Source organism: Bombus terrestris, chromosome 3, assembly GCF_910591885.1.
Source record: "Bombus terrestris chromosome 3, iyBomTerr1.2, whole genome shotgun sequence".
Taxonomy (NCBI): Eukaryota; Metazoa; Arthropoda; class Insecta; order Hymenoptera; family Apidae; genus Bombus; species Bombus terrestris.
In genome coordinates, this window is record NC_063271.1 from 5,797,953 (window position 1) to 5,825,798 (window position 27,846).

The 27,846-nt window shown below is 35.5% G+C and overlaps 3 protein-coding genes across 12 annotated transcripts in view; 1 reads left to right on the plus strand and 2 right to left on the minus strand.

Annotated features, from left to right (window-relative positions):
• Nucleotides 1–68: 68 nt before the first annotated feature.
• Nucleotides 69–2,099, minus strand: LOC100648621 (dual specificity protein phosphatase MPK-4). 2 transcript variants are annotated; one of them, XM_012320553.3, is made up of 3 exons: nucleotides 1,772–2,099; nucleotides 1,428–1,516; nucleotides 69–1,349 (listed from the first exon to the last, which is right to left on the minus strand). In XM_012320553.3, exons 2-3 carry the CDS (start codon nucleotides 1,504–1,506, stop codon nucleotides 481–483), a joined length of 948 nt encoding a protein of 315 aa, XP_012175943.1. In that variant the 5' UTR covers nucleotides 1,507–1,516; nucleotides 1,772–2,099; the 3' UTR covers nucleotides 69–480. The 2 variants fall into 2 exon arrangements, with proteins under 2 accessions (XP_012175943.1, XP_012175941.1); XM_012320551.3 differs by having other exon boundaries at nucleotides 69–1,516; nucleotides 1,772–2,098.
• Nucleotides 2,100–2,976: 877 nt separating this feature from the next.
• LOC100648505 (surfeit locus protein 4 homolog) lies at nucleotides 2,977–5,054 on the plus strand. The gene is made up of 3 exons (XM_003394126.3): nucleotides 2,977–3,213; nucleotides 3,843–4,517; nucleotides 4,592–5,054. Exons 1-3 carry the CDS (start codon nucleotides 3,163–3,165, stop codon nucleotides 4,676–4,678), a joined length of 813 nt encoding a protein of 270 aa, XP_003394174.1. The 5' UTR covers nucleotides 2,977–3,162; the 3' UTR covers nucleotides 4,679–5,054.
• Nucleotides 5,055–12,335: 7,281 nt separating this feature from the next.
• The window catches only part of LOC100648390 (TWiK family of potassium channels protein 18), a 287,911-nt gene continuing 272,400 nt past the window's right edge, over nucleotides 12,336–27,846 (minus strand). For all 9 annotated transcript variants that reach the window (XM_012320543.3, XM_012320542.3, XM_012320541.3 and 6 more), the window contains 3 exons: nucleotides 13,661–13,866; nucleotides 13,179–13,464; nucleotides 12,336–12,798 (listed from right to left, as the gene is read on the minus strand). In XM_012320543.3, the coding sequence (XP_012175933.1) occupies nucleotides 12,518–12,798; nucleotides 13,179–13,464; nucleotides 13,661–13,866 (773 nt within the window). In that variant the 3' untranslated portion in view covers nucleotides 12,336–12,517. The remainder of the gene's footprint in view (nucleotides 12,799–13,178; nucleotides 13,465–13,660; nucleotides 13,867–27,846) is intronic.

Here is a 27,846-nt window from a genome sequence, read left to right on the forward strand (position 1 = left end):
TTTAAGCACGAAATACAGGGTAATGGAAATAACTCGAAACGTTATTTTGTAGAACTGAAATAGCTTAATAAATAATAAAAATCATATATGTATTATCTGCTTAATACAAGACATCTATACAGGAAATGTTATATGTTAGTCTACAAAGTTATTATATTATGTATGTTAATCATAGAAAAAAGCAAGATGTATAAATACAATGATCGATCTTTTTCTGTGGAAGAACGGGTCGTGTACTCGTTGCGGCAAGAAATATGTAAAGTTATAGTCGTAAAACGAATATGTTCACATATAATGTAAGAACATTGGCACAAAATTAGAATATAAATTTCCTAAGTACATTGGTCACACGTATATTAGTTATAACGTTAATCGAGCTAGAACCACGTAAAAAGATTCCAAAAATTTCTTCTTATATATTAGTTATTACATGCTAGTCATCCGTCCAAAAGATCTTAATTATAGAGATACAGTTTAGTACTATACAGTTACTTGTACATTTTGCACAGCATTACTCCAATCTACTTTTGAAGGAACCAAATAAAATGCAGGTGCTATTTTGCTGCCACATGGACATTGACTACCCGCTATCCAACTAAAAGAGCCTAGTTTTGTATTACATTTTGGACAATTCAATTTCCCCTCGACATTGTGCGTTATATCGGGCATCCAAGCTAGTGGCTCCACAAACAATATTTTTGTACAAAATTCTGTAGGTTGCTGCTCTCGTTTCTGTAGCGGTTCCAACAATTCGCGCGACGTTTTTCTTGTACTTATATGTCTCCAGATTTGTCTTTCGTTTGGCATATGTGGCAAAATATTGCTAGCACTTGCTATGATTCTTCTACACTTTTTACAGCGATACACTGTTGGCTCTGGATGTACAGTAGCAAGAGCTGGATCTGATTTTATCAAATCTGCACAATTTTGTGGTAAAATTTTTGCCTTCCGCATCTTATCACCTGCAATTTGTAATTTATACATTTTAAATTGTACGTTAGTATTATCTACTCCAAAACCCATTTCTTCATAAAGTTTCAACTGTGCTAAAAAACCAGCGTTGGGTCCCACAAAGCGTCTCTTTTCTTTTACAGCTTCAAACGCATCGTAGAAACTTTTCTTATATTTTTTCATTAAATATGCAATAACGATTGTAGCTGATCTAGAAATACCAAAATAGCAGTGTACCAAAATTTTTTCATTCTGCTGTAGAGAATGATCTATAAACTCATAAGAATCTTCAAAGTGAGTTAAAAGATCTTCGCGTGGCATATCAGTAACTTGTATGTATTTTACAGTCAAATTTGGTAGAAGTCCTTGGATTTTTCTTGGAAGCGGACATGAATCTACTGTGAGTATATAATTTATTTTAGTTTCCTTTAACCATTCAATATCTGTAGCAGCTGTAAGATTCCCAAGGAACAAACCAGGAATAATTTCATCATAGCTCGATGGGCCAGCATCAAAATCTTCTCTAATTAGATTAGTAGTTTCTTTCTGTGCCATGCTGATCACTCTGTAATAAAGAATACAGCTACGGCATGCATCTTTAATGGCAATTAATTTATTTTGTTAATTATGATACAATATGTATGATATAGAAGATTAAATTGATATAAAATTTCTGAACAAAAATTCTCATAAAAAGTAATAACTTAAATAAAATATAACTTCCCTAGAGGTACCAATAGTTGTCCTTGTGTGAAAAGAACGTGGAATATCCAAAATCTATTTACAACATGCTCTAAGTGAAAATTATATTTTTTATTACCTCGCTTAAACGTATTGTAAATAATTGCAGTATTTCTGATTATGAAACTAGTTCTATAAATGTTATTTGAATAATACGAAAAATAAATCGTAACAGTAACATGTTTTATAAAAAATTTTATTTTCTTTTTACGATGTAAAATATTATTGGTATCAGACACAATATGTTCCGATATCATTCGAATTTTAATTCTTGAATAATGTTACACATCTTTCATCCATTTTGATATATCTTAAATTTATTTTTTTACTTTTACACAACATAACACAACAAAAAACATATCCTACATTCACAAAGGTCTATGCACTAGTTCCAGTTGTCAACGCATGATTACGATGGCGCTTCGGTAGCATATTCACATGGTTCAGTTCTAAATTGAAACTTCTTTTCACAGTGCATACAAATTTGATTTCATGGTTAAAAAAACACTATACCTAATTAGCAAAATCAAACAATTACGATCTAAACATTGTACATAAAAATGCAATTAATATTTTTAACCTTTGTAATCTATAAAAAATTATAATTTCTTCAATGGAATCTTTATGATGGCTTCTTAATGCTGGATAATTTGGAAAACGATATATGCATATTTTTTATAAACATTTTACATACATTCGAAAAATATACCATATTTTAAAGATATACAGGTTAATATACATACGCACTATTTTAGTTTATATATACATCTCAATAAAAATGGAGTATATCAACAGAATTGTACCTTCAGCTTAAAAGTGGGCGCGAATTTTTTATTATAATATATAAAATATTTAATTCTAAACAATCACAATTATGTATGATAAACAAAATTGTTCAATCGCGATAGAAACATAAAAATAAAAGAACATTTTACAACCAATCGTATTATTAGTACAAACAAATTCTGTAGTTTGATTTCATTGACTTATATCATCAAAATTTATTTATTTAGTAATATTCTTAATATCAGATGGTTATGTCATCAATAGTGGTATAAGTATTCAAAATACGTAACAAATATCATTAAAATTTAATGGTTTTTAAAAGAAAAGAATAACATTAGAAAATGATGGAAAGTAATAACAGGTAACTTTCAGAAAATCAAAAATAAATATAATTTAAGTAATTGATTTTTGTACTTTCAAAAGCATTACGGAATGTATTGTCCGACCACGTATGCCGGAAGTGACGCGACTTCGATCTCCACATCATTCTGAAGAGTTGTGAGAATACCGCTTATATAGTCGTGTAGAGCAGTAAGCCTAGTTGTTCCGTGTTTCTCTGATTTTCTCTGTCTCTCCCTCTTCTTCTCTGTCTTCGTCTAGTCGTTTCTATCGGTATCACTTGCGTGCGCGCACGTGTGTATATGTAAGTGTATGGGTACTTTTTTGATTTTTAAATAAAACAAGATGCTGATCTCGCAGGAGGTGATCTCAAAAGCGGAAGAAATCGCAGATCAGGTGAATTTACAGGCCATCGTGCTTGATTTATTTCTCTCTTACGAATAAGTCTGCTATTGCAAAGGAACTCGTAATAGAACACCCATAGAAATCCTGTAGGAGGACAGATGTACTCCTGTCAACGTCATCGTGACACGATTCTTATGTACATTCACATATTTTAATTTACATTTTTTTTATTCTTGATTATTTGTTAATATAAAGTCTTTCTAATATTGCTGAATACTGTAAACTTTCCTACATTGTTGTCTTTATCTTACAAAATTAAAGGTTATGCATCAGGATTTATGAGGATATATGTATGTATCCGTTACGAATTCCATTGCTTTCACCGGTTTTAATTAGGTGAACAGTTTAGTTTAAATAAATTGAGATAATAAAGATTAAAAGTTATCTAGAACATTAATTTTTAACCTTACTTCATTTTTCTATTTATATGATACTTTTGTTAATAACATTAAATCTGTAAGAAATATTTGTTTATTCTGTATAAATTTATTTAGTTTGCTTTATGCAATATTGACAAATATGTAAAATACTAACGAGAAATAAAAGATTTCAAGATATACATATATCACTATGTTTAAGTATGAATTATTTATCCATGTATTATTCTTTTCTAACAATAGGTAATTCGCAATGGAAAGCATATACTGCCAACTCTTGCAAGATTATGTCTTATAGCCACATTTTTGGAAGATGGATTGAGAATGTGGTTTCAATGGTCAGAACAGAAAGAATTTATGAACAACAGTTGGCATTGTGGTACTTTCTTAGCTACAATGTTTGTCTTCATTAATTTAATTGGACAACTTGGTGGTTGTGTCATGGTTATTGGAAGATGGAAAGTCAGCATTGCTTGTGGAATCTTGTTTTTCATAGTAGTTCTCCAGACACTGGCTTACAATATTTTGTGGGATGTAACATTTCTATTTAGAAACTTAGCATTGATAGGTGCACTTCTTCTGGTTCTGGCTGAATCAAGAGTAGAAGGAAGGTCATTATTTGCTGGTGTACCAAGTCTTGGAGATAATAAACCTAAAAATCTCTTGCAATTAGCTGGTAGAATTTTATTAGCATTTATGTTTACCACGCTAATTCGCTTCGAAATATCATTCCTCCAAATCATGCAAGATATTCTTGGAAGCAGTTTGATGGTATTAGTCACTATTGGATATAAAACCAAACTCAGTGCATTGTTACTTGTCTTAATATTATCTGCACTGAACCTTTATCATAATGCATGGTGGACCATTCCAGAGTATAAGGCTCTTAGGGACTTCCTTAAATACGACTTTTTCCAGGTAAAATTCAACCATCGTTACCTTTATCAATGTCATCAATTAAAAGTGTTAAATATATATCTCGATTTTTACAGACATTATCAGTGATTGGTGGCCTTTTAATGATAGTATCTTTAGGTCCTGGAGGCGTATCAATGGATGAGCATAAAAAGGAGTGGTAGATGTCATGGTATCACCTAAATATGCATCATTACATTGTCATGATCATTAAGTAAAAGCAGTCTCCCATTCCTATTCCTTTATATGCTCAATCAAGTTTATAACAAGTCCATTGTTTATTGGATGAAGAGCAATTCGTTTTGAATTATTCAATTTGGGTAAAGGAATTGTTAAAGTAGAATTTAAAGTTGATATTTTAAAATACAAATACATGAAATTACAAAAGAAAAAAACAGTGGAAAACTCCAGAATAGTACTGTTCAGAAACAAACAAAATGAAGACAACACCAAGACTAATTTATATAATCAATAATGGCATTGTACATATGACACTACATTTATCAAGGAAACAAATATATTTTTTCTGTGTGTTTTTAATTTTCTCTCCGTTTTTGATCTTGAATCCTAATCGGATTTATGTGCATGATTTTAAATATCAATGAATTCTTCCTGTAGAAATATATGTACATTTAAGTTATTTTATTATATTTATAGGAGGCATAACAATAGAAATATTAGATTTTCGAGATTTTTATACAATTAAATTATTGTAAATAAATATTTCATATCAGATTTTAGTTACTATTTATTTATATAATTTATATTCATTAATTGATGATTACTAATTACTATGTTTTGATCCATTTAATAAGTTCGTTACAGTAATTAATCACAAAATAATCAGTAAGTAAAGTCACATAATTAAATTCGTTTCATAAATAAATAAACAGAACTATGTAAGTAAATAGAAAATAAATAGAATTATGTAATATTATGTTTTCTAAATTAGTGTCACTGAAAGATATTACATAGTATTGTTAAAGAAAAATAATAGATTTCGAAATAGTAAGTATATATACAGGACAAGATTAAACGACTGTCGGTTGTTAAGAAAATTATTTTAATTGTAAAATCATTTAACCATTTAACCATTACATTTAACCATTGACTAAAATATAATATAGATCTGACATTATGTGGGACTTGTTCCACGTTCTAAGATACCGACATCGAAAAGATTACAATGCTGTTTACGCCCTCTACGATATGCCACGGCTAATATAGAAGTTACATTACCGACGAGTAACTGAATCGATTCTGGTGCGACTACGGTATATTGTGTCATATGTTCTATAATATCGACCATTCAGAGGTTTTATTACGCCCTCTAGAATATAGGAATGATGTTTAGGGACAAAAATCAAACGATCTCGTCGAGTGTAGTAATTATCCCGTTTAAACAAGATCAAAGAAACTTCCAATCATCGAATTCATTTATTTGAACGTGAACTGCTATTATATGAATGAGAAATCGTAAGTAGTAAAGAAAATTCTCCTGGCAAGTTCTTATTATATGAATTTCAATTATATGAATTATTTGTCCCGCGACAGGTTCAAATAAACGGAATTCCCTAAAATGTCGCATATTCAATCCAAACATGGAAGTTGATGCAGTTAGAAATAAATACAAGATACTGCGGTCATCGATGAAGGACAGAATAGACGTGATAATGAAATATTTCTGCATGTCCAGCGATCTAAAGGTTTGTGTATATGATTATGAAATCGTAAATTATCAGCGCAGAAAAAATAAAGATTTATACGTATGTATATCACGCGTCTAACATGTACGTCTATATGGATTGAATTAATTCCTATTATGGATTTCTTGTATTACGCGATTTTGGCAGCTTGCATTAACATTTCAATTTTAACTTTTCGTTCTTTTATGAAGAAAAGGGCAATCAATGTAAAAGAGGAAATTAAGATTTTGATAAGTCTTTTTTGTTTTATTATTCTGTAATATAAGATACATTGTCCGACAAACGGTTATACAGACGTACAATATCCAGCAATTCGTTTTTTTCATGTATTTTACAGTGACGACGAATGCACTTCCATAGTGTCCAATTTCTTAACTATTTACAAAGTATTAATTGATTCTTATATTTGTTGCATGACACCAATTCAAACGATAGGTTCATGGTACTCCTCGGTTCTCCTGTTGTTTGTCACGTTCTATTTCTCTTTCTTCGCATACGCTCTTTCCTCTCATATCTTTTTACATGTATACTTTTCAAAAAATCGAAGAAACATCGTTACAAACAGTCTCATCGGAAAGCTGAAACATAAAAGTGATATAGAAGTAAAGAACGAATACATTTCTCATTTGTTAATAAACAAAATAGATCATTACGAATGCATAAACTTTGAGAATCACAAACGAATGCATAAATTGGAGAAGAACAATAGTACAAAGAAAACGTAGCTGCTTTTTTACTTTGACTTTCGTTAATTTCAGATGTAAAATTTGCTAATCAAATAAAATTGTCGCTAATTTGTTATTCGAGAATGCGCACATACACATACACGCGTATCATACGTACACACATCACCAATTCTGCCACGGCGAGGCAGAGAATAAACAAAATTTGTTTATTTAATCTTCGCCAATAAAAATTATGACACGCAAGTTTCACTATACAAAGATTTACATTCCAGGTGGGAACAGATAATACAAAACTGCTACGAAGTGCACGTAACTATTTCTTCGGATCATGATTATCGTGTACGAGAAATCTGCAATGATATTTCCTATCGTATTTGTCGTTCTCTTAATTTCTCGGGTGTAGCGTATTGCGATTCACGCTTAGAAACGTGCAACTCTTATTTGGATAAAGTCGATCGAGAGTGAAAATAGAAATTCTAATGTTTCAATAGTACTCTTCTAACATTAAACGTTAACTGTCGGTATTAATATCGTACAACGTTTAATATTATATACAAGGTAATATAGAAAAGTTCAGCCACGTCGCCCGATTCTTAGGGGTCTCTATTAGCGACATGTTCGTTAATTCCAATTACCATTTTTGATGACATTTTCATATTAATTAAATGATATTTTCGAAGATCGAGTTTCGCTCGTAGAAACGTCTAGCTGCGTTCGAATTACAATTACGTTGCAATTTTGTATAGGATTCGCTAGTACGGAAGGACGGCAGAAGCAAATCCCGCCGATTCGACAAACGCGAACATTGAATCAGCCATTCCCATTTTTTTCTACTCTTCAATGTTCTTCCTATCGCTAATGGTTTAGTTAATTCCTCGTTTGAGCAATCGACGAACGTGTACTTTGGTATTACGTGTTCCTTTTGAAAATTCTAGTTCGCAGAAAATACGCAAATTAGTTATAATCCTATACGACACGTTATCGTTATCGAAGAAACGAAATTAATATTTTTCGTCCTTTGTTATTTTGATTTCACTGGCTTTTACAGAAACTTTCGTTCATTTGTATAGAGATACAAAGCAATTTGCAAGTACCATTCTAGGAGATTCAAGAGCCCTTTTGTATAAACTCGTTTGTTATTAATTGAGAATATATTGCGATGTAATTGACTTTATACTCATTGACAGTATTACCGTTAAATATGACCATCAATGGAATTCAATGGTACAGATGAATGTTTTCGAAAACTCTGAATTCGAATGTTTAATAAATTATCAATGCTGATTATTATATCGTTTTAAGTGCACGTAACAAAAGTATCAAATACGTGAAATTGATCGACAAAGCATCAAATCTCTGCCATTTCTTTCTTTCTTTCTTCATGGAGAAACTGCGATTTATTAATCAGAAATCCGTTGAACATGTTCTTTTTTTTTTCTCGCAAACTGTCGTACTAAAGTTTCGTGGTGGTCGACGAGTACTTTGAGTCGAGTCATATTTCCCTGAGGAATGAGGAGAGAAACCAGAACGCAAGGGCGTGAAATCAGGAGACACATAAGAGGAAAATCTTATAAAATAAGAAAAGTCGAATTGGAGATTTCTCTAATGGGAATTCACATTGAAGCTGAAGATAGCGTCACACGAAGCAAATTGCTTCTCTTTGTAAGCTATTACCTTGTAAACTTCATAATTGAATTTTTATGTTAGTTCTCAGAGATAAGGTAAAGAGATGAAGAAACAAAATAAGATCTCTTTCTTTTTAACGTTTCGAAGAGCAGAAAGAAACAACGGCAATAAAACTTGAGAAAGGAATTTTTTAATGAAATTGCTATCTTCGTGGAATATTTGTTGTATAATCTTAATACGAAGTATGAAACTGTATATGTATATCTTTGATTAGAACTGAAGTTCATAGTATACTTTGTGAAACGTGCTTGCTTACGTTCTGGTATCAAATTTTATATAATTTACAAATGGGTAAAACTGGTCTGTAAATTCTTCCTTGGTACATCTTACCAACTTTCATTTCGAATACTACGCGCATTTTATTTCTTCTCTATCAAACCAACTGTAATTGTGTACGATTTCACCGATGGCAATATTTATCGTTGAAGAAATTGTTATTCCATCAAAACATTCTACGATAACATAACAGAAGGAAAAGAACTCGTTGATGTAATTTTTAATTCCATCTAACTTTCTCCACAACTACTCTTTTTTTTTGTTATATTTAGTATTAGATGAAATTATCGGTACGTTCAATAATATGTATATCCAAAGGTCATACGAATCGAAGAAAAGTTACAAGTGGTTTGCCGCAACAAATTGTCCAAGCGTCAGCTTGGAGAAACGCGTGTGGCCCTTCAAAATGAATGGAACGAGTGCGAGGAAGTTTGCTCGGTCAGCCAGGTTGGATCGATGGCTGGATGTTCCGGTGCAAACACCAAAGCAAACTTTGTCTTGGCTACCGTCCACGATTCTCTATCGAATCACCAACAAAGTGATAACGATAACTCTAGCAACTGCTCAAGATAATATCGATTGTCATTAGACAACGTTACGAAACTCGCTTGTCTATTTGTTGCGCAACCAGAACGTACGATTCGGAATTCGTAGTTTCAACGTTATTGTTCGTCGATCGTTCCAGTTTCCCCTCTCTTTTTTCAGCGTAAAAACTTTTAATTTTTAACGTTCTTACATCTTATGATATGTTACAAGAAACAGAAAAACACTCGTTTAGGTTGCTACTGCACGCGGTTCATTCGTCGCTGGTACAGAGCAGACTATGCGTTAGTTTGGTTGCGATTCGATCTTTTGCAGGCCAGATTATTCAGTTCTTTCGTCGAGTGGTATTTCGTTATATACAAGATTTTATAACGCAGCTATGTTGTGTTTTGTTTAATATTTAAATAAAATATCTGAATAAAACATACGAGATTCAGGGGCTTGAACGTGCATACGACACATGCATATGTGAATAGTTATTTGTTATGAATAATTCATAATCTTGGAAACAATTCTAGCGATCGATCATGCCGATAGCTTCCATTTTTTGATATTAACGGAACGAGTTTAATTAACAAATGTAAATTATGCTTATCTGGTGTGACGTAACTGTGACGCGCAATAGTACAAAGAACTGTTTTCTTACGCAGAAGAGAGCAACCTGTAAGTGCTTTATACCTTTTTAGAGTCTGCTCGATACTTGACGAGAGTAATATTTTACAGCTAATTTACAGCTATACATTACGCACTCCATAATCTCATACTCTATCACGAATATACCGATATTAAACAGTGTGAATAGTTTTATATGCGATACTCTTAAAAATTAGTGCCTAATCGCAACAGTATTTTAGTTATTGTTCTTGAGCACAGAATTCAAATATGATTTTCGTTCGAATGATTTCTGCGTCTAGTCAATGGCCGCACGATGGTACATTAAAAACAATTGGCGTTTATCTTTCAAAGTATTACCTGGTTTTGTAAAATCATCGCATAAGTAATTGTTCGAAATATTAAAAGATATAGAATAGTTCCAGTAAAAGTCGACAATAAAATAGATATGTACAAAAGTTAAACTTACATTGAAACATCGTCCGGTTCTTTTAGAAAAATCTGTTTGTCATAAAATATACTTACAGATATATGTATATATATATATAACGATTTACTTATTTTTATATCAATTTTTGCTGGGTAATACTTACTTATTTTGGCAGTGTCGTTATGAAAGAATTGTTAGCGTATGAATAATTGATCAATGATGGTGCAATACATGTATAAAAGAGTGACGTATGAATGAAAGTTTCATTATGCACTACACGACTAGACGCATCAATCCATTCAGTTACATTATGTGTTGGACAAGAATGTGTTTACTTTATGAGCGTTTAAATGCAGAAATATAAAAACTGTTACGAATTTCTATCTAAATAGGTGTGTAGAAATATTAAGTCGATCTCATAATAAGTTAGAATGTCATTTCCAAGTCATAAATAAATCATAGAAATTATCAAGACTGCTGAATAAGAGACGTGAGAAACTGTATTTCTGATCCCATGTTGCTTTCTTATTAGACCAAAGAACCCAAATATATTTACAAGTATGTATCTGTTGGTGTTGCATGTATATGTACAATCTTATATTATTCGATATATGTATTTGCAAAATAATCCTCTCTTTCCCGTTTATTCTTATATTCGATAGCTGTTTAGACGAAAACACGGATTTCACATTCTACTAATATGGGATGAATGTTCATTAAGAGTAAACCAGAATTAACGTAGGAACGTCTGCAGGAAGTTTAGGAATTTCCTAGAACATTTAGGAAACACTTCGTATATCCCGAGGATATCTTACTTAGAACTCGCATAATGTAATTGCTGGTCTTATTAAACTTGATATATACAAGCATATGTATTATATATCTCGTCGAATTGGACCAATCTCATTTACGTTACCATTATTTCGCTTGCTTTGTTTATCGAATCGAGTAAAATGTATTTTAATATTTAACATATTTTCACGGAAAGAAAGTTTGCTAATTCGTTAAACTTCTCGCGCAAATACATATTTATTTGCGACATTGGTTTTGATCCAATACTAATTTTTATAATTGACAGTGTTTGAAATTACACGTATTATACGTATTTATTCTAGAGAAAAAAAAGTGCGAAATAAATCACAGGAAAATAACGTTAATTCGTTCGTTTGTCTTAAACTGAGAATCTCTTTCGTCTCGTTAATATTGGAAACGACATTCCAACCGTTTTCGAACATGGTCGCGTACTTTCTTTGAAATTGCCGCATCCATCGTGTGCGACGAAGATTTAAGACACCTCATTTATGTCGTACTTTGTACGCATAAATATTCGTTTGCACCGAATAACATTAAATCCCGGCAACTCTACGCGAAGACAGTCCATCGATCGCTAACGATATATCTGTTTCTTCGAACGAATACCTGGAAAAGTTTTTCAACCAAAGGATCTTCCTACGTGCGAAGCATCAGTTCCTGTTACGAAAACGTTAATTTATGAAAAGAAAGAAAAAAAATATATAGAGGATAACGAGTTACTATTTTCGAAATAAATCAACTTCGAAACCGGTATCGACGGTCGTATCGATGAAAGTGTTTCATCCAATTTCCCCGTCAATCGTCGAAGCGCACACTATGTCACTGTGATTGAATGATTACCTCTCTATTTATAATATATACGATGTATTAAGGGTACCTATCAATCTCGAACAGCGTCGTGTTCCACGAGAGCGTTCTCGAGAACGAACCTATCTAAACAGGTCGTCCTTTGCTTCGTTATTTCTATGCAACATACTTGTCCGACTACGAGAGGACAAAGTTTTACATTTCGGTGTTTTCTTCAACCTCTTCGTCGACCTTCGGCAACATGTAGACACCAGGAATCGGCGGAACGTGATCTTCGAGTTTCAAAATTGGCTTGCAGTCTCTAGTGACGTCTACCTGATTGAAAGAATCCTTTAGGATATTAATTTCGTTCTCATGGGTGAACAAGTTGGTTGGCGGTTCTGTTCCACATATATCGTTGTCATCGGTGCCGGTCCTGTGGCACAAGTTGCCAGATGGAAATTGTCACGAGGTTAACGTGAGAGGATCGCTCGATAGTTCGTCCACACTCGGGCTGGCTTTCACTGGTTCTTGTTTCTCCGACTGATGGCTAAGCCTGTGAACGATTTCATCGTGCAGGATGTTGAAGCACATCGCAGTCAGCGCCATTCCAGACATTATGTAGAAAGAACAGAACCAAATGGTTACATTCCTCGACTCGTAAAGGCTTTGGCGGGGATAGGAACCGGGAACCATATCACCGAACCCGATCGTGCTCAGGCTCATGAAGCAGAAGTAACTCGCATCTACAGTTAAACACGAAACACCAACTTTAGTTATATAATACCGAGTTACGTATATCGATATTAGATCGTACGCTTGTAGGATATAATTTAATTAGGTGAACAATTTTTACAACATAATTTTCAATTAAATCTGAATAAATCTGAATAATCTAAATAGTATCTGAATAAATTGGTTCGTTTCGATGATTTTTTTCGGTACAAAAAACTTTTCATCGAATTAAAAGTAGCCGTGTAATTCATATATATATATATATATATATACATGTAAATTACACGTTACTGGTATAAAATTATACATTACTGGTATACATATAGATGAAGCGACTTTAAAAGTGCGGCTAAAGCATAAATCTTTTAAGAGAAATCTCTTTTCCACGTACCCACAAAGGACCAGCCGTCTAACTTGTGCAGAGTAAAAGCTCCTGCCACAATGTAGCAGAGCATTGCACCCAGACAAATGCTGATTGGTGCGAGTATAGTAACGTTGGGTCTGTCACCAGAGCCAAGACTCGACACTTCGTCCTTCGGGCTGGTCTTAATTTCCACTGTGCTCGTAAACGTTGACGCGTTCGCACGAACGTAAAAGGGTTCCTGCAACTGCAATTGCTGCTGCTGCTGCGCCAGTTCCTCCTGCTGCCGTTTCTTTCTCATTCGCCTTTCTTTCTCCTGCATTCACGCCAATTTCAAAGCAATTTTTAAGATTGACAAAAGGCAGACACTTTTCTATTTACTTCGGTGATATCTCTGTGAAACGTTGACCCTGTATCGCTTTAGGAAAATCTACCGCGATACTTTTCTCGCCTTTTTCCCGCGAGATATAAAAGAATTCGATTCGAGAAACGATTACGATTTACGCACTCACCTCCATTCTTCGTTCATCGTAGCAACAATAGCCACAATTCGAACAAAGGCAGCAACAAAGGGCACGAGTGAAAACACCTCTGGCGCATCTGGATAAAAGGCCTCCGGCACTTGATAAGTAAACCAAGGTCAAAGGAATACCCAGACTAGCGTAGCCCGTGGTCGCGATTTTACCCCACGTGGATTTTGGAGCTATGCTGCCGCAACCTGCAACAGCATCGTTAGCCGTTTCAATGGAAATTCTCGTTCGTTTTAATCTGAAAGAATCGAATCGATTAATCCTTTCTATTAATATAGAAAAAATAACAAACAGAATGAAACCTAAGGGTTAAGAAGAGAGAAACATATATATAATACAAATGGATCTCGGTAATTTCCACCGTTACACCATTTTCACGTCCTTTGGTCTACTTAAAAACGATACTCGCTCTTTTCAGGATAGAACCTCATGAAAGTTCAATAATTTGATATCGCCAGCCGTTTCTGCCGACAATTAATCGTAATATAGGGGAACAGAGGTCACGAGATGGGTGTTTAAATTTACATAGAGAGCGAAATATTCACGAGCGAATGTCGGTTAATATCTCGTAAGCTGGTCGAAAAAAATATAGTGGTCGGTGTAAATGAAGAGCCGGAGAGAAAAAGGCTAGACATTTTCCGATAGGCGAGGAACGAAGTTGGAAAAAGCGGAGGCGCGAATCGATCGGGCTGACGCCGCTTAAGATAATGGATCGCCTATTGGAATTGCTGTGGACGGTGCATGATAGCGGCTTCGAGTGCATCGTCGATGGAACTGTAGTCGTAGAAACCTCGCGAAACTATGCGAAAGCCTATTCGTCACTGTCGTTTCGCCTTATCATTCACGATGGTGTGACCCTTTTCGTACCTGTTATCTGTTACCATTTGTTAGAGACTACGCCAGATTGTCAGCTCCAGTTTTATTGGTCTAGTGGCAATAGTATGGACTCGGGGCATTCGATTGGTGGAACGAATCTGTCCATCGTTCATATCGGATATGTTTCTTAGACTCGAGATATCGATCGGACGTTGGAACTTATCGTTTGGCTAATCATAGTGTTGTCGTTGATTTATGTATTTACTTTGGAACGATCAAGATATCAAACGTAAAATCCCAGATTATTACAGATTATTTAGAGATAAAACGCAGAACGTGCGGAATATACGAAACGTATTTTTAACAGTTTCCACATTTCATTTTCGTAGTCATAAAAATTCAATTTTTGTAATCATATGGAGGTACTATTTTTATATATTACATACGTATTGGTACCTTTATATATTACATATGATTACAAAAATTGAATTTTTGTTCGAAGATCTCTATTTATACATCACATACAGTGGCTAGAAAAAATGTTTGTATTAATTAATTAGATCCAAGTACATCAAGTTTCGTACAACTTGTACTTTCGTATTGATACCTTTATATATTACATATGATTACAAATTGAATATGATTATAAATTGAATTACAAAATTGAATTTTTGTAATCATATGTAATATATAAAGGTACCAATACGAAAGTACAAGTTGTACGAAGCTTGATGTACTTGGATCTAATTAATTAATACATTTTTTCTAGTCACTCTATGTGATGTATAAATGGAGATCTTCGAGTAATCGGAACACGAATTAAAAAAATGAGGAAAAAAATAAACAATGCAAAGGTTTAATATCCAAGTTTATATCTGGCCGACGAATTCTATCGTCAGTTCTTCTCTGTTTCGAAGTTTCTTTGCAGTAGCGGAGCGAGTTACGTGTTCGCTATTCAAATCGCGAAAATGTAGGAAAAGGAGGGCCATCTTTTATTAAAATATTCGATATTGCGTCTGTGCGGGAATCGGTAACGCAGTAGGATCGTTCGGAAAAGATATTGAAAACAATCTGTGACGTTCAATAGTACGAAGACAATGGAAATTTTAGGCATCTTGAGAAATTTCTTTATGCGAATCGACGTACGATGTTGGTCGTGGGAATTCCGATACAATTTTTACGTTATTTTTACGCGTTGAAACGCTCTAATTATTCTTTCTTCCTGCGTATGTTAATGCCGTAATTATTGTTAGATTGAAAGGGTTCGCGTGTTAATCAAAGGTGTTGAAGAAACTTAATGTTCGTCGAGCGACGCATATTCATATCCGATTTTCTTAATGCGAGCTGAATACATATGAGATGCTATGCATATTTATGCAGATTTTCTGATTAAAGTCACGCAACAGACTTCGCAAGTGTGTTAGTAGAAAAACTTGGCGTAAGTTTTGAAAGTTATCGATTCGCCAGCAGATAAATGCATATCGCAAACAAATACTTTTTTTTTTAAATAATGACACCCTATTAGAACTAATAAATATATATATATAAATTAAAATTAATTTAAGAATATTTGATATACAAAAATAAATGAACATAGTTGATAATAAAATACCAAGTGCACGTTGTACGATATTAAGATCGGTTATGGTAAAAGAAGTTAAATGTTAATGCGACAGGTTCGTTTCTGTTTGTTACGATACCAAGTGAGACTCGAGAAACTCGCGTGAACATGTTCAAGTTCGACAAGCTGTTTGGTCCGTTTAAATCCAAGTCCAAGTTCAAGAAACTTGCTTACGATGACTTCGTTATGTCTGACAATTAGTTAGACTATCACCTATTTCGAAGTGACAAAGACTTCTCAGATAATAAACTATAAATAGGTTTGTTATAATATCGTTGAAAAAGTGAAATTGTCGAAAAGTTTTGTTAAACGTTAATAAACGCGTTTTATTTACGCGATGGTATCCTAACTCAGTAAGAGTCTTCGAGTTTATAGTAATTTTTTTAATATCTAATATCATTCCATCTTATAAATCTGTGTCATCGTTATCGATCCTTTTTAACAGAGGGAATAAAACAAAGTTTTAAGATTTCTTTGCGTAGAACTTGTGCATCGAATAAATCAGCTTTGACAAGCATCTTGATCCTTTATAAATGCGAAGGTGTTAGAAGAAAATACTCCGATTGGATACCGCTATGCTGCAGGATCTCGTAAAGCGCAGAAAGTTCAAGACACTCTACTTAGCTAACAATAAGTCGAACGTCTGCTTTCAGTTTTAAGTACAAATGCCGTAATTATCGGGAAAGTGTTAGTTTCTCGAACTTTCAGCAACTTTGCTTCGATCTTCGATTATCGAGAATAAATCGCGCGTTTTCAAATGAAAATAGCAAGTGATTTTTTACCATTATGCCAGTTTTATATTAACAGACAAATATAAATTGGGAAAACGAGTCATGTAATTTTTTAACGAACAACGTTAAAATTATATCATTAACGAGAGATAATTAACGTGTATCCGTGTACAAGATGTATCTTTAAATACAATGTGCAGGCTGTAAATGACGATACGCAAGAGTTGTGAATTAATACGCAAGCTTTATTCCGTATTTGCAAATTAACGATCAACGATATCTAGCTGACAGTAACAACGTACGATGAGAAATCAATTAAACGTTCTTATGCCAAGTTGCGTGCAACGTATCGATAATCAAACTCCGGAAACGTTGTGGAAAACAGGATGACACGATGTTGCGAAGTAAAGTTCGCAACAACTACTGCTCCTGACGTTGTGCTGCATCTCTGTAATGCGCGCTAAATAGATCTGCAAGTTTCGCCACCTTTCGTAAATGTTACGCCAACCGAAAGTTTTCATCCGTTAATGACTCCTTCGAAGAACTCGAAAGCATCGTCGTAAATCGTGATACGATAGTAATGATGGCTGCCTGAATGTTTCGTTTCGACACGAGTTCAAGAGAGCATGAACGTTTTAATTGAACTTCAAGTGGAACGTTTCGAAATGCAACGTCGAGTGAAATAGCTGCTATTTAGTCGCTAGATGTGTCCTCGTTTTAACATGTGTGAATACTTCAGCATTTATGCCATATTAATTTACGGCTGTAATCAAAATATTATTAATGTGTTTTAAAAGAGCTGCAGAAGCATTTAGCTTTCGTTACACACATGTATTTATAATACGTTCGATTTAATCATTTGGAACGTGTATCTCTTAATAACTTAATACGAAAGTAGGGCAAAATAAATGTCACGTATAAATGGACAAACGAAATTTTTATTCTAACATTGCTTGCACAAAATCTTGCTCGTTCCGTCTTTCTTAGTTTCTTTCGACAGGATAGTTGATTTCGTACGGTTCATTTTACGGTTGTATACATTAGCGAATTTAGAGCGGATTCTCATAATTGCTCGTAATAGGATCTATTAGGTTAATTGGCCGCTAACGCTATAATTGCGAATCACATTATTAATATGATCGATCCTTATCTCCATTGAAATTACGATACACTGTGTTTTAATACGCTAGTCTATATGGTATTACCACGCTAGTTTCTACATTACTTGTTTAAGTTTCAATAAAAATGTTTCTTACTATCTGTTCATAATTACTACTAAGATCGGAATTAAAATTTTAATCTATAAATCGTTTCGTCCTACGAAAAGTTGCACGATATTTATTCCTCGAAATAACAGAAACAACGAAACGTTTTACTTTATGCGATAAATCTCCGGTATTTCCACTGAAATCGTATTAAAATCGCATCAGCGTTGTCATGTAAAGATCGTCCGTTTGTGCTATTGGGAAAAATTTCCTGAATTACCAGGTGACGAGACAGGCTATAAGGTGCATGAGTGAACGCCATCATCGGCTAAATAAATATGGCATAAATTGTCCGTAAAAAAAGTATCTTCGAGGTCTTTAAACTTTAATCTTCGTCGCAGTTTGCTTTAGAGTTCGTAGGGTAATATCTCGTGTTATTAATTGCCACCTTCGGTTCGCTAATAAATTAACGTCGGTTTCTCTATTTTTTCTTATTTCAAAAGTATCATCCGCGAATAGGTGGGATTGCGTGAGATTCTCTTGTCACGGGATTCTCGCTATCTAACAACATAGACTGTTTATTTGGTTAGAAACGCAGGTCTATGGACGATTGTTCCTTTACTTTCGAAAGGCTGTTATTCTTCCATAGCTGTCAAAGTATTTTTCTCGCCAGAATCTCGGCAAACGAGGAAACAACTTTTCATTCGTCGCTTTTCAAAGACAGCATATTACATCCAGCAACGTATAAAAGGGAAAAGTGGAATATAGAGAGGGAGGATAAACCTGGACGATGTAACGAGATGACGGTATCACGATAAAAAAGGTAACAGACACGGAGCACGCGAAGCGGAACGGAACGAGAAACGGAAGAGAGACTCCGGGGATTATTTATTTTGCACGATGACCGCAATCCGCGGCTGCATTTTCCGCGAGACGACCGACCAAACTGTCTGGAAAACGAACAGAAATTACATCGGTAAAAAATAATAAATGTTGGCTACACGCCATTGATTAGGCTTCTGACTAATTCACGTCTGTACGATCAGCAGCAAAAGCATAATAATTCGCGTGTCTCGTACGATAAAAAAGGGCAATCTTTCGATACTATCGACGTATCGTCTTTAACTTGTATACGCGACGTGCTTTGTCAAAAAGATGTCGATCTTTGGACAAATTTTCACCCTTCCACCCAGGTTTTTTTTATGGCCCTTTTATCGTCTTTTTTTATAGTTTATGGAATGCTCCGTGCAACGAAACCTTCATCTCCCAGCATAATTATCGACTTCGCGATACGCAATCAAAACGATGTAATATCGGAGAATAGACAATCGTTTGTTACATTGATAAAAATTTATCTCCAATTGGTCTCTAAATAAAATTGCGAATGCACGATTGTAATTAACAACAGTCTTCGTTATTAACGGAGATTGAGAATAATCTTGGAAGAAAAAGTCGAAAGCTAAGATTGCTACAAAGCAAAGCAGGGATCTAATGCGTCAATTAGAAGAGAAAATCCTCCAACTCAGCCCTTTTCTTTTTTACAGCAAGTTTCATAACAGGAGCAAAGGAGAATAAATTAGGATTAGAGGGAGCTATGTGTGGAACCGTGTTACCGCGGAAAGTGGAAATGCCGTTCGGAGAATGGATAGCAGTCATTTCGTGTTTTACGCAGAAGAGATTACACTAGGGAGGAAAAGTTTTGCATGGAGAATAATGCTTTAATTGATGGAGTCTAATTCTGGGCGGCACGGACTGTTACGGGGTTTAAATGAGTTGAATAGGTCTGTGGGGAAAGTAGATTGCGTGCGAGGAACATAAGAGTTTGTTATTAAACGCATCTTCCGCAGAACAATCAATCTTGGCATTATGATCGATTTGTAGTAACATTAAGTGAAACGAACTGGAAATAACACTTGCTATCTTATTATGAAATCATCGTATCACAAGTCGTAGCTACCTACTTTTTCAAAAACATGGCAATAATACATTTTGCTATATATTGTATCAGTACTAGTACATATATTTGCAATTTAGGTATCACTGACTGTATCAATGTCGGCAATCTTCCTATCACATTAAAAAGTATTTCTTTATTTGGTTTATAATTAGAAAATCAAGAAATCTGCAGCCGAAGAGTTTGCTAAATAGCAAAATTATTTTATAGAGCTTGGCAATTACAAATTTCAGTTTCGTTATCGCGTATCGATTTTCAAGAATCCGTTAAACCGCCTTACAAATAATTTTCTATTACATGCAGATATGACGATCACAAGCGACCAAATCTTTGCCGTTTAACTTGTTCGTAATACAGCAATTCAACCATACCTTCTCAAGAAATAAGCAAGCGTAGTGTATTTTACCGTTATTAATCGCTTCACAGGAGCTTTCCGTTTTATCTCTGGAATACGTACGATTAAATTATATCTTCACTAGAATACGTAAATAATCTACGAAGAAGAAGAAAACGAGCGACTTTGCAACGACCATAAAACTAGCGTTTGATATCGATGGTGGAGTTTTTCTTCCGGATGATGGTGGCCCGTGGTCTTGGCTCGTCGACGAAACAATACCAGGCCGAAAAACTCATTTCCGAGAATACATCCGGAATATCGGCGCGCTGTTTCTCGCAATCAGAATCCACTCGTACGCGATGATTTATGTTGGTAGTCGAGGCGAGGCGAGGCGAGGTGAGGTAACGCGTGCACGCAAGAAAGAGGCAACGAGTTTCGTTGACGCAGTCGACTTATTTACGTGCCGGTTTTCAGCTGTTTAATTTACCGCTCGAAATAATTTGCATACAGCAGGACGTGCCTCTTTCGTCGTGCAATAACATCTCGAGGATGAGCCGTGTGCCGTGTTAGGCGAACGCATCGCGCGTTGTGCGCAACCGACTAGCATCCTGAGAGAGAAACTAGCAACCCCCTTTCGTTTATCCCTTGTCCCCGATTGCCCCTTGTCCCGGTTGTCGACGCCATTCCGTGGTACAGGTTCGTCGGGATCCCCGACGTATCCCCCGAGGTCGTAACGCTAAGTCTCTCCACGCGAGGACCCGAAATTAATAACGCGGCCTGGCGCAAATACGGCGCACATAATTAAAGCGATATTACGATCTGGGACAGCGGCTGCTGTATCGTCTAGCAGCCGGCTGGCGAGCATGTTATTTAGCTGTGAGCCGCTGCTGCGCGATTCAAGATGTGTGCGCTTCGATTCCGAGCCAACTTTGGTCGAGCTGTTTGCGGACAGGTGATTTATATTGATTTCCTGATCCGACCAACCAGGGCGAGGGGATGAGAGAATGTACGGCTCGTATCTCTCTGTGAGAGTTTCTTGACCATCTATCGGTTGTCGGCTTGCTAGTAACGGCGGTATTAGGTCGTATCTTGTAAAATCGTTCTTCGCGCTGAAGCAACCGCTTTTTATACTACGAAGGAATTTTTTAATTCTGCTCACTATCTTCCTAACGATTTCTAGAATATTTCGATTAACGCGTCGACTGCCACGGCGATCATCGGCGGTCATCGGTGGACCGCGTTACTAAATCTGTTAGTACGATTAAAGTATGGTAAGTTTCGTGGATTAACAAATTTTCACAATCGTGGTTTACATAAGATCGTCGGAGAAAAGTGCAAATATTTTGCAGAAATGATTAGGTCGTCCGAAAAGTTTCTTTCGTTCTATAAGGATGCGCAACATTCACCGTATTATATTTTATATCAAGATAAAGATTACAACGTTCGACAGATTAGGTTGAGTGTTTGTATAAAGATGCGTCGTTGTAAAAGACGTGTCTGTAAAAGAAAGACACTTTTCGGACAATTTAATATCTCGGTAAAATTCCCGTGCCTAAAATCGCGTTCATTTAAATTTTGTAGAAATTGTTGGGAGGACGGGGAACATTCTCAAGTTAAAAGATACACAGAAGGGGAGAATAAAGAAATTACTTGATATTACAAAATACGGTTATCTCGTTGCGAAGGTACAGCTGGGGCAAAACCTTCTCAGGTTAAGGGGAAAGCAAGTCAAAGAGTGATTTTGTGACGAGGATTAAATGTCTTATGAAGGACTTTTAGACCAAGCCTGAATTAATTATAACCTTTTACAATTTGCTCAGGATGTCCGTTATAAATTTTAGTTGCACACATGTAATATTCAACGACTTGGGGCAGTTCTAAAATGTGGTCTCCAGGGAAACCTGTTTATAGCTTTAGGTTAAATTAATAAAAGTTATTCTTTAAAGTTGCTATGTATTTTATGTAAGTACATATACACCTCGCTTTGCTTTATACACCGCAATCAGGATTTCACTTTTACTTCCTGAAAATATCCCCCATCATTTTTGTCTGTTACAAGAAAATTGAAAGAGGCTACATGCTCGACTAATACCTTTTGCTGGATTAATGTTAACGAGCACTAACCGTTCAGAAACGGAAGATCAAACGGATTAAAACTTTCTCCTTTGAGAGTTGAGTTCATTTTCGACAGAGACTTGACTTTACCATTCAGGGCAATCAAGAAGCAAAGTACGTTACGCTCTCGGACGTTAGAAGGAACGTAGAGTGAAATCCAAAGGTCAGATTCTTGCCACGAAAAAGCGATATTACCTTTATAACGCGGTAAATCGGTGTAGAAGATTAGCCTTTGGAATATGCGTACTGAATGAGGGCCACGATACGCAAGGTTGGATTTTCTGTTTGCGAAACTACTAGATGCTGCAGTCTTTAAAGTAAATAGATACGTGCAGAAAGTGGCGCGGAAAGGAAATGGATAAAAACAGAAGGTAAAAAAGTAAATAGGAAGTGAATGTAAGTGGTAAAGTGAATAAAACTGAAAGAGACGAAAAGGAAAAATGAAAAGGGTCCTGTGAACGCAAGAGCGAGGGAAACGTCGTATGAGGAAGAATTGAGAAAAAAGAAGAAAACGCGAAGGATGAAAAAGGCGGCGATAAAGCGTAGAAAAGAAGAAGAAAGGAACGCAAGAAGAAAAAAAAGAAGAGAAAAGGAAAAATATGGAAGTACTCAAGAAGTAGACAAAAAGCCATAAAAATCAAGGAATAAAATGAAATAGAAAAGATGTGAAAGAAGTACAGAGAATGTTTGAGATGATGCACAGCCTTGATGTATGAGATACTTTTGCTTCTACACGCCGACACTGTCAAGGAAATGTTACCCCATAAAATATATCTTGCACGTTGGCTTATGCCGCGCCCAGGCAGCCAAGACGAACATACTTCGTGGAAACGCACGTCCTTCGACTGAACGTGTTGAAGGTGTCACGGCGAAGGATAAAGTCGACGATAGGGTTAAAATATAAATCATTTGGGACTCGTCCGATACCTCGATGTATTTCCTAGCTTGTATGCTTTCAGATCGATAAAATTATAGCTGAATCATCGATAGAATTTCGTTAAGAAAATTATTTATAGAAGCTTTGACAACAAGATTCTGATGAAACGGTATGCTACGGAACTAAGCGAAGACCAATTAAAGACTTGGAATAATTAAAATTTCCAAGTAGTAACGACATAGAAAAATAAAATTCGGTTAAGATATAGATGAAATAATAAAAATGTTCTTCCAACATACTACCGAAAAGTGAGAAAAGAAAAATTAGAAAAGAGAAGAAAACCATATGTGTCTTTAATTGTTTCCTCTTCCGTCACGTAAGGCGTTTTCATTTGACGTAAATGCAAGCCGACAGTCGCGACAGTACAACGAGCTAAGGGAATAAGGATGGGATAGGTTCGGAGTATAAATCACGTGGAAAGCTATTCGGAGCTACATACATCGTAGGCGGCTATGGGGTTGCCGTTATTGTGGCGATTTTCACACCGGCAGCGAGCGTTTTACGAGTGAACGGGCCGAAGCAAATTGCCGACTTTTTACAAAATACGGACGAGATCGGAGATAGACTGGCGAGAAACGAGTCTGCAACATTCTGCGAGCTGGTAAAAAGCGGAAGAATATAAACGGTAGGAAAGAGAGGATAAAATTTATGTAATCCGTGGCTTCTCGAGGCAGTACGGTGGGGTACAGCAAGATAGACAGAAGATATCTACATCCGTGAAATACGAATAGGTTAATAATTCTAGAGACATCGTGAGTATGTCGCGGAAATTTGGACGGTGACCAAGAAAGTTTCACGAAAGATATCGTGTTATATTCTAACATATATCGAGACTCACGAGAAGAGGAATCGTTTATTACATATAAATTTGGATCTTGTCCAAGATTAGTTAACATGTGGTTTAATAAGGGCCGGTTTATCGAGATCGATCTTATAGAAAGTTGTAACGATTAATCTCGCCGGGAATGAAGCGAATGTGAGAGAGTTTACTATACGCGGAGAAGCCGCGCTCCAACACGGATGGAAAATGAACACGAGTCGGGTTAATACGTTATTTCAGAATTATATTCATCGCGTGGCAACACGCGTGTTGCCGGAAATAGTTTCGAAAAGAACAATCGCGTTCTGATATTAAAAGCGATAAAATAATTGAAAGAGAAATATAGAATGGTACGAGCGACGTAATAAAACACGTGGAATTAAACGACAGCCATGAATTTCACGTTCCTCCGCGTAATAAGAAGCGTCACCGGATGTCGGCGAGAATCTCGAAGAGTGCAGGTAAATTCCGTGGAATTTCAGAAAAATTTACCGTCTGGATGTTTACGGACACGGAATCTTCTCGAGCTCTTTTCGAGCCATACCTTAGGGATAGTCTCTACTTCGTTTCGTTCTCCCTTGTGTCACCGAGAGGTTGCTATTGGTACTAATTACTGGAACAATAAGTCTCTGCCTAATACTTCCCTCTTGCACCCTTTCATCTGTCACCTTCCCAAGATGACATTTTCTCACCACCATCGCGTCGCCTGTCGACAGTGTAAACTATCCTCCAGCAACTACTCTACTACACCTTCCCCTTGAAACTTTCTCATACGAACGACCTTCATTCCGGCTTAGATGGAATTAAACGGCGAGGGGGAATTATCACTTGCAGCTCAATATTTCGCATCTTCCATTTACTCGACTTGTATGTACGAGAAAAGCCGTAGAACGGGCTTGATCTTCTTCCATTACGATTAAATGGTTCTGTCGAATGTTGATCCTTGCTATAATGAAGGAATTTTCACGTAATATTTCACGTTATACGACGATCGTAGGATTTTACGAAGGAAACTCCTCCAGATACTGTTATATGTGAAAATGGTTGAAAATATGCATTTATTTAGTGAATGACATATCACGCATTCTGTACCTAGGTTCCACGTAATTATCTACAATTTTCGCGCATTTTCTAATCAGCTTCATTTTCAATAGAAGAGGAACTCCCGGTACCGTTTTCCTTTTACGTTATCAGCAACGAGCGGATCTTGCCTTGCAGTGGAAACTTTTCAAAATTCCAGTAGATATCGGAAGTAGCAAATAACGTTCGCTCTTCGCAAATTCTTGAAATTATATGTTTTTTCCCTCAAGCTTATAATTTACAAATTATTTCAATGCCAATACGTTCTCATAATTTCTATTTGGAATTTCTATCAAGTAAGCGTACTAGTGGCTATTGAGCTTTACGAAGATGTTCGTAGCCTTTAGTAATGATCGACATCCGAATGTCATAGCCAACGGTAGTCCACCACACTGAAACAAGTTCTCCTCGTAATAAGAATAAATCGATCTTCTCGGAACTCTCTCGGTTCATCTTCTTCCCTTGCTGTTCATTAGTCTCCGTCAGAAGCTGCTGCAAATGCAGCTGCGGCGGTCATGTGTCGATATTATTAATAGTAACGCCGACACGGTATTATTCCTCGAGGTAGGAGTACGAAATTATGCATCAGTCATGCATTAAATATTATATCTCGCTATTTCGAAATAATTAAATTTGTCATGCACGATACTCACTGGTCGTTGTTCCCTTTTGCGAACGTGTTGCACTACTTTACCGGTGTGTTTCGTTTTAGACTTCAGTAACGTATAGTTGGAGCAGAACGCTAATGGCAAATTACTTTCCGTGATAACTTTTCCACGGTGATCGTTAAAGAACAAATTGAGGAGGGTTAGTGCGATCCAGATCAACGATTACTGACGTGGAAACGTTCAAGGACGATATTTATGGCCTTAGAAATCGCAGCAACCGACAAACGATCGTTACTGTCTCTCGAAGTATATTTACTGCCTGCGCACTATACCAGAGTTGCGAACTAGGTTTTGTTCCAGCTGGGTCAATGAAATTCTATGTCAGCGTACATGTATAGAGACAAAAAGAGACTTCAATTTTTTTAAAGCAACATAAGTCACCGTCGTGAAAATGATATTGCAAGGATACAGCTGATTTTCAAACGTTAAATATTTATAGCGTACCTCCTATCGCCAACCTATTGAATTTCATAATCTGTGTTGAAATTATTTTGACAAGTGATAACGTTGAAGTAATTTGATGGTAAAATAATATAAAAATAGCGTTAGTAACAAATAAATGTATAGCACATAAATATCTGTAAATAAACACGTAGAAAATATTTATTTACGAAAATGTTGTATAACATGATTACAAATATTAATTGAAAATAATATCCGACATGGCAGTGAATTTGTACATTTTAATCAAGTATTATTTTCTAAATAAATGGATTATTAATCCTCCTCTCAAAGCCATTTTGTCGAATATGTATTTTTTTCTTTTATTTTTTATTTGTTTTTCAATGTAGTTACAACGCATGCTATTGGAAGAAATGGATCTGGGTTAAGTTTTATCGAGTAGTACGTTCGTTAATAATTGTTACTCGTGCGAAACATGTTCAATTGAAACGTATAAAATAAACGCCCCTCTCAATCAAAACCGTGGAGCAAGCTGCATAAAAGAACGAGATTGCAAAGTACAAGGGTTAAAAGTATAACGTAAAAACAATGTTGCCAGTACATAGAAGGAATCGCCGACTCGTTCTTGAAAATACATTTATAATCTATGGCATGGAACGTGCTGTTGCAAAATTACAGCAGCCAGAAAGCATTCGTGCAGAAAACACGGAAATCGTCTTGCGTTGGAAACTGTTCCGTTCTCTATATGATATTTACTGTTCCGAATTGCCTAAGAATGCCTCTGAATAGCTCTCGTGAAAGCATTTCCAGTTATCGCATACTTGCAAATCGAACGTTTGTAGCGTTCTCCTTGTGCTTGATTATTTTCTGCTAGATTATTGATTTTTCTACACGAATTCAAGAAGAGATGCAAGGACCCTTAGAATTAAAAAGAAAAAAATAGAAAGAATGTATTGTCTTACGAATAAAGATCAGATGATTTTGAAGAAAAATGTTTTTTGTAAAGGAAATTTTACACTGTTAAAGTATTTTAATAGGCACATAACGGGTTCCATTTAAACAGTATTTATTTTATTTGTTCTCGGACGAGAAAGTAATTGCACAGTTTTGCCCCCCGTTATGATTTTTTTGTTTGTTTTGTTGTTAAAATATTTCATCAATTTTAACTGTCAACGAATTAATAGCTGACGTTGCAGAAACTTGAATTTGTTATTTGAAGCGTCAATCATTTATTTTCTTCCGCCAGATGTAAGCTGTCATAGTTTATGAAATTAATTGCTTTATAGAAATTTCTACTGACACATTTGCTCCGATTGGAAAGGACCGAAACTTTTTCGTAATTCTCTAGCTATTAGGTTTAAAATATCTTTTTTCTCCACTGAATTTTTATTCTATCCGTACCTTATGTATATTTGATTTTTATCGAAGAATAAATTGATTTTCCCGTATTTTTGTGGAAATAAAACTCCACTGCTATTGCAC

Coding starts and splice junctions, on each gene's coding strand:
- LOC100648621 (XM_012320551.3), bottom strand. CDS start 1,506: ATGGCACAGAAAGAAACTACTAATCTAATTAGAGAAGATTTTGATGCT.
- LOC100648505 (XM_003394126.3), top strand. CDS start 3,163: ATGCTGATCTCGCAGGAGGTGATCTCAAAAGCGGAAGAAATCGCAGAT. Junction 3,214..3,842: donor CGGAAGAAATCGCAGATCAG/GTGAATTTACAG, acceptor TTCTAACAATAG/GTAATTCGCAATGGAAAGCA. Junction 4,518..4,591: donor TTAAATACGACTTTTTCCAG/GTAAAATTCAAC, acceptor CGATTTTTACAG/ACATTATCAGTGATTGGTGG.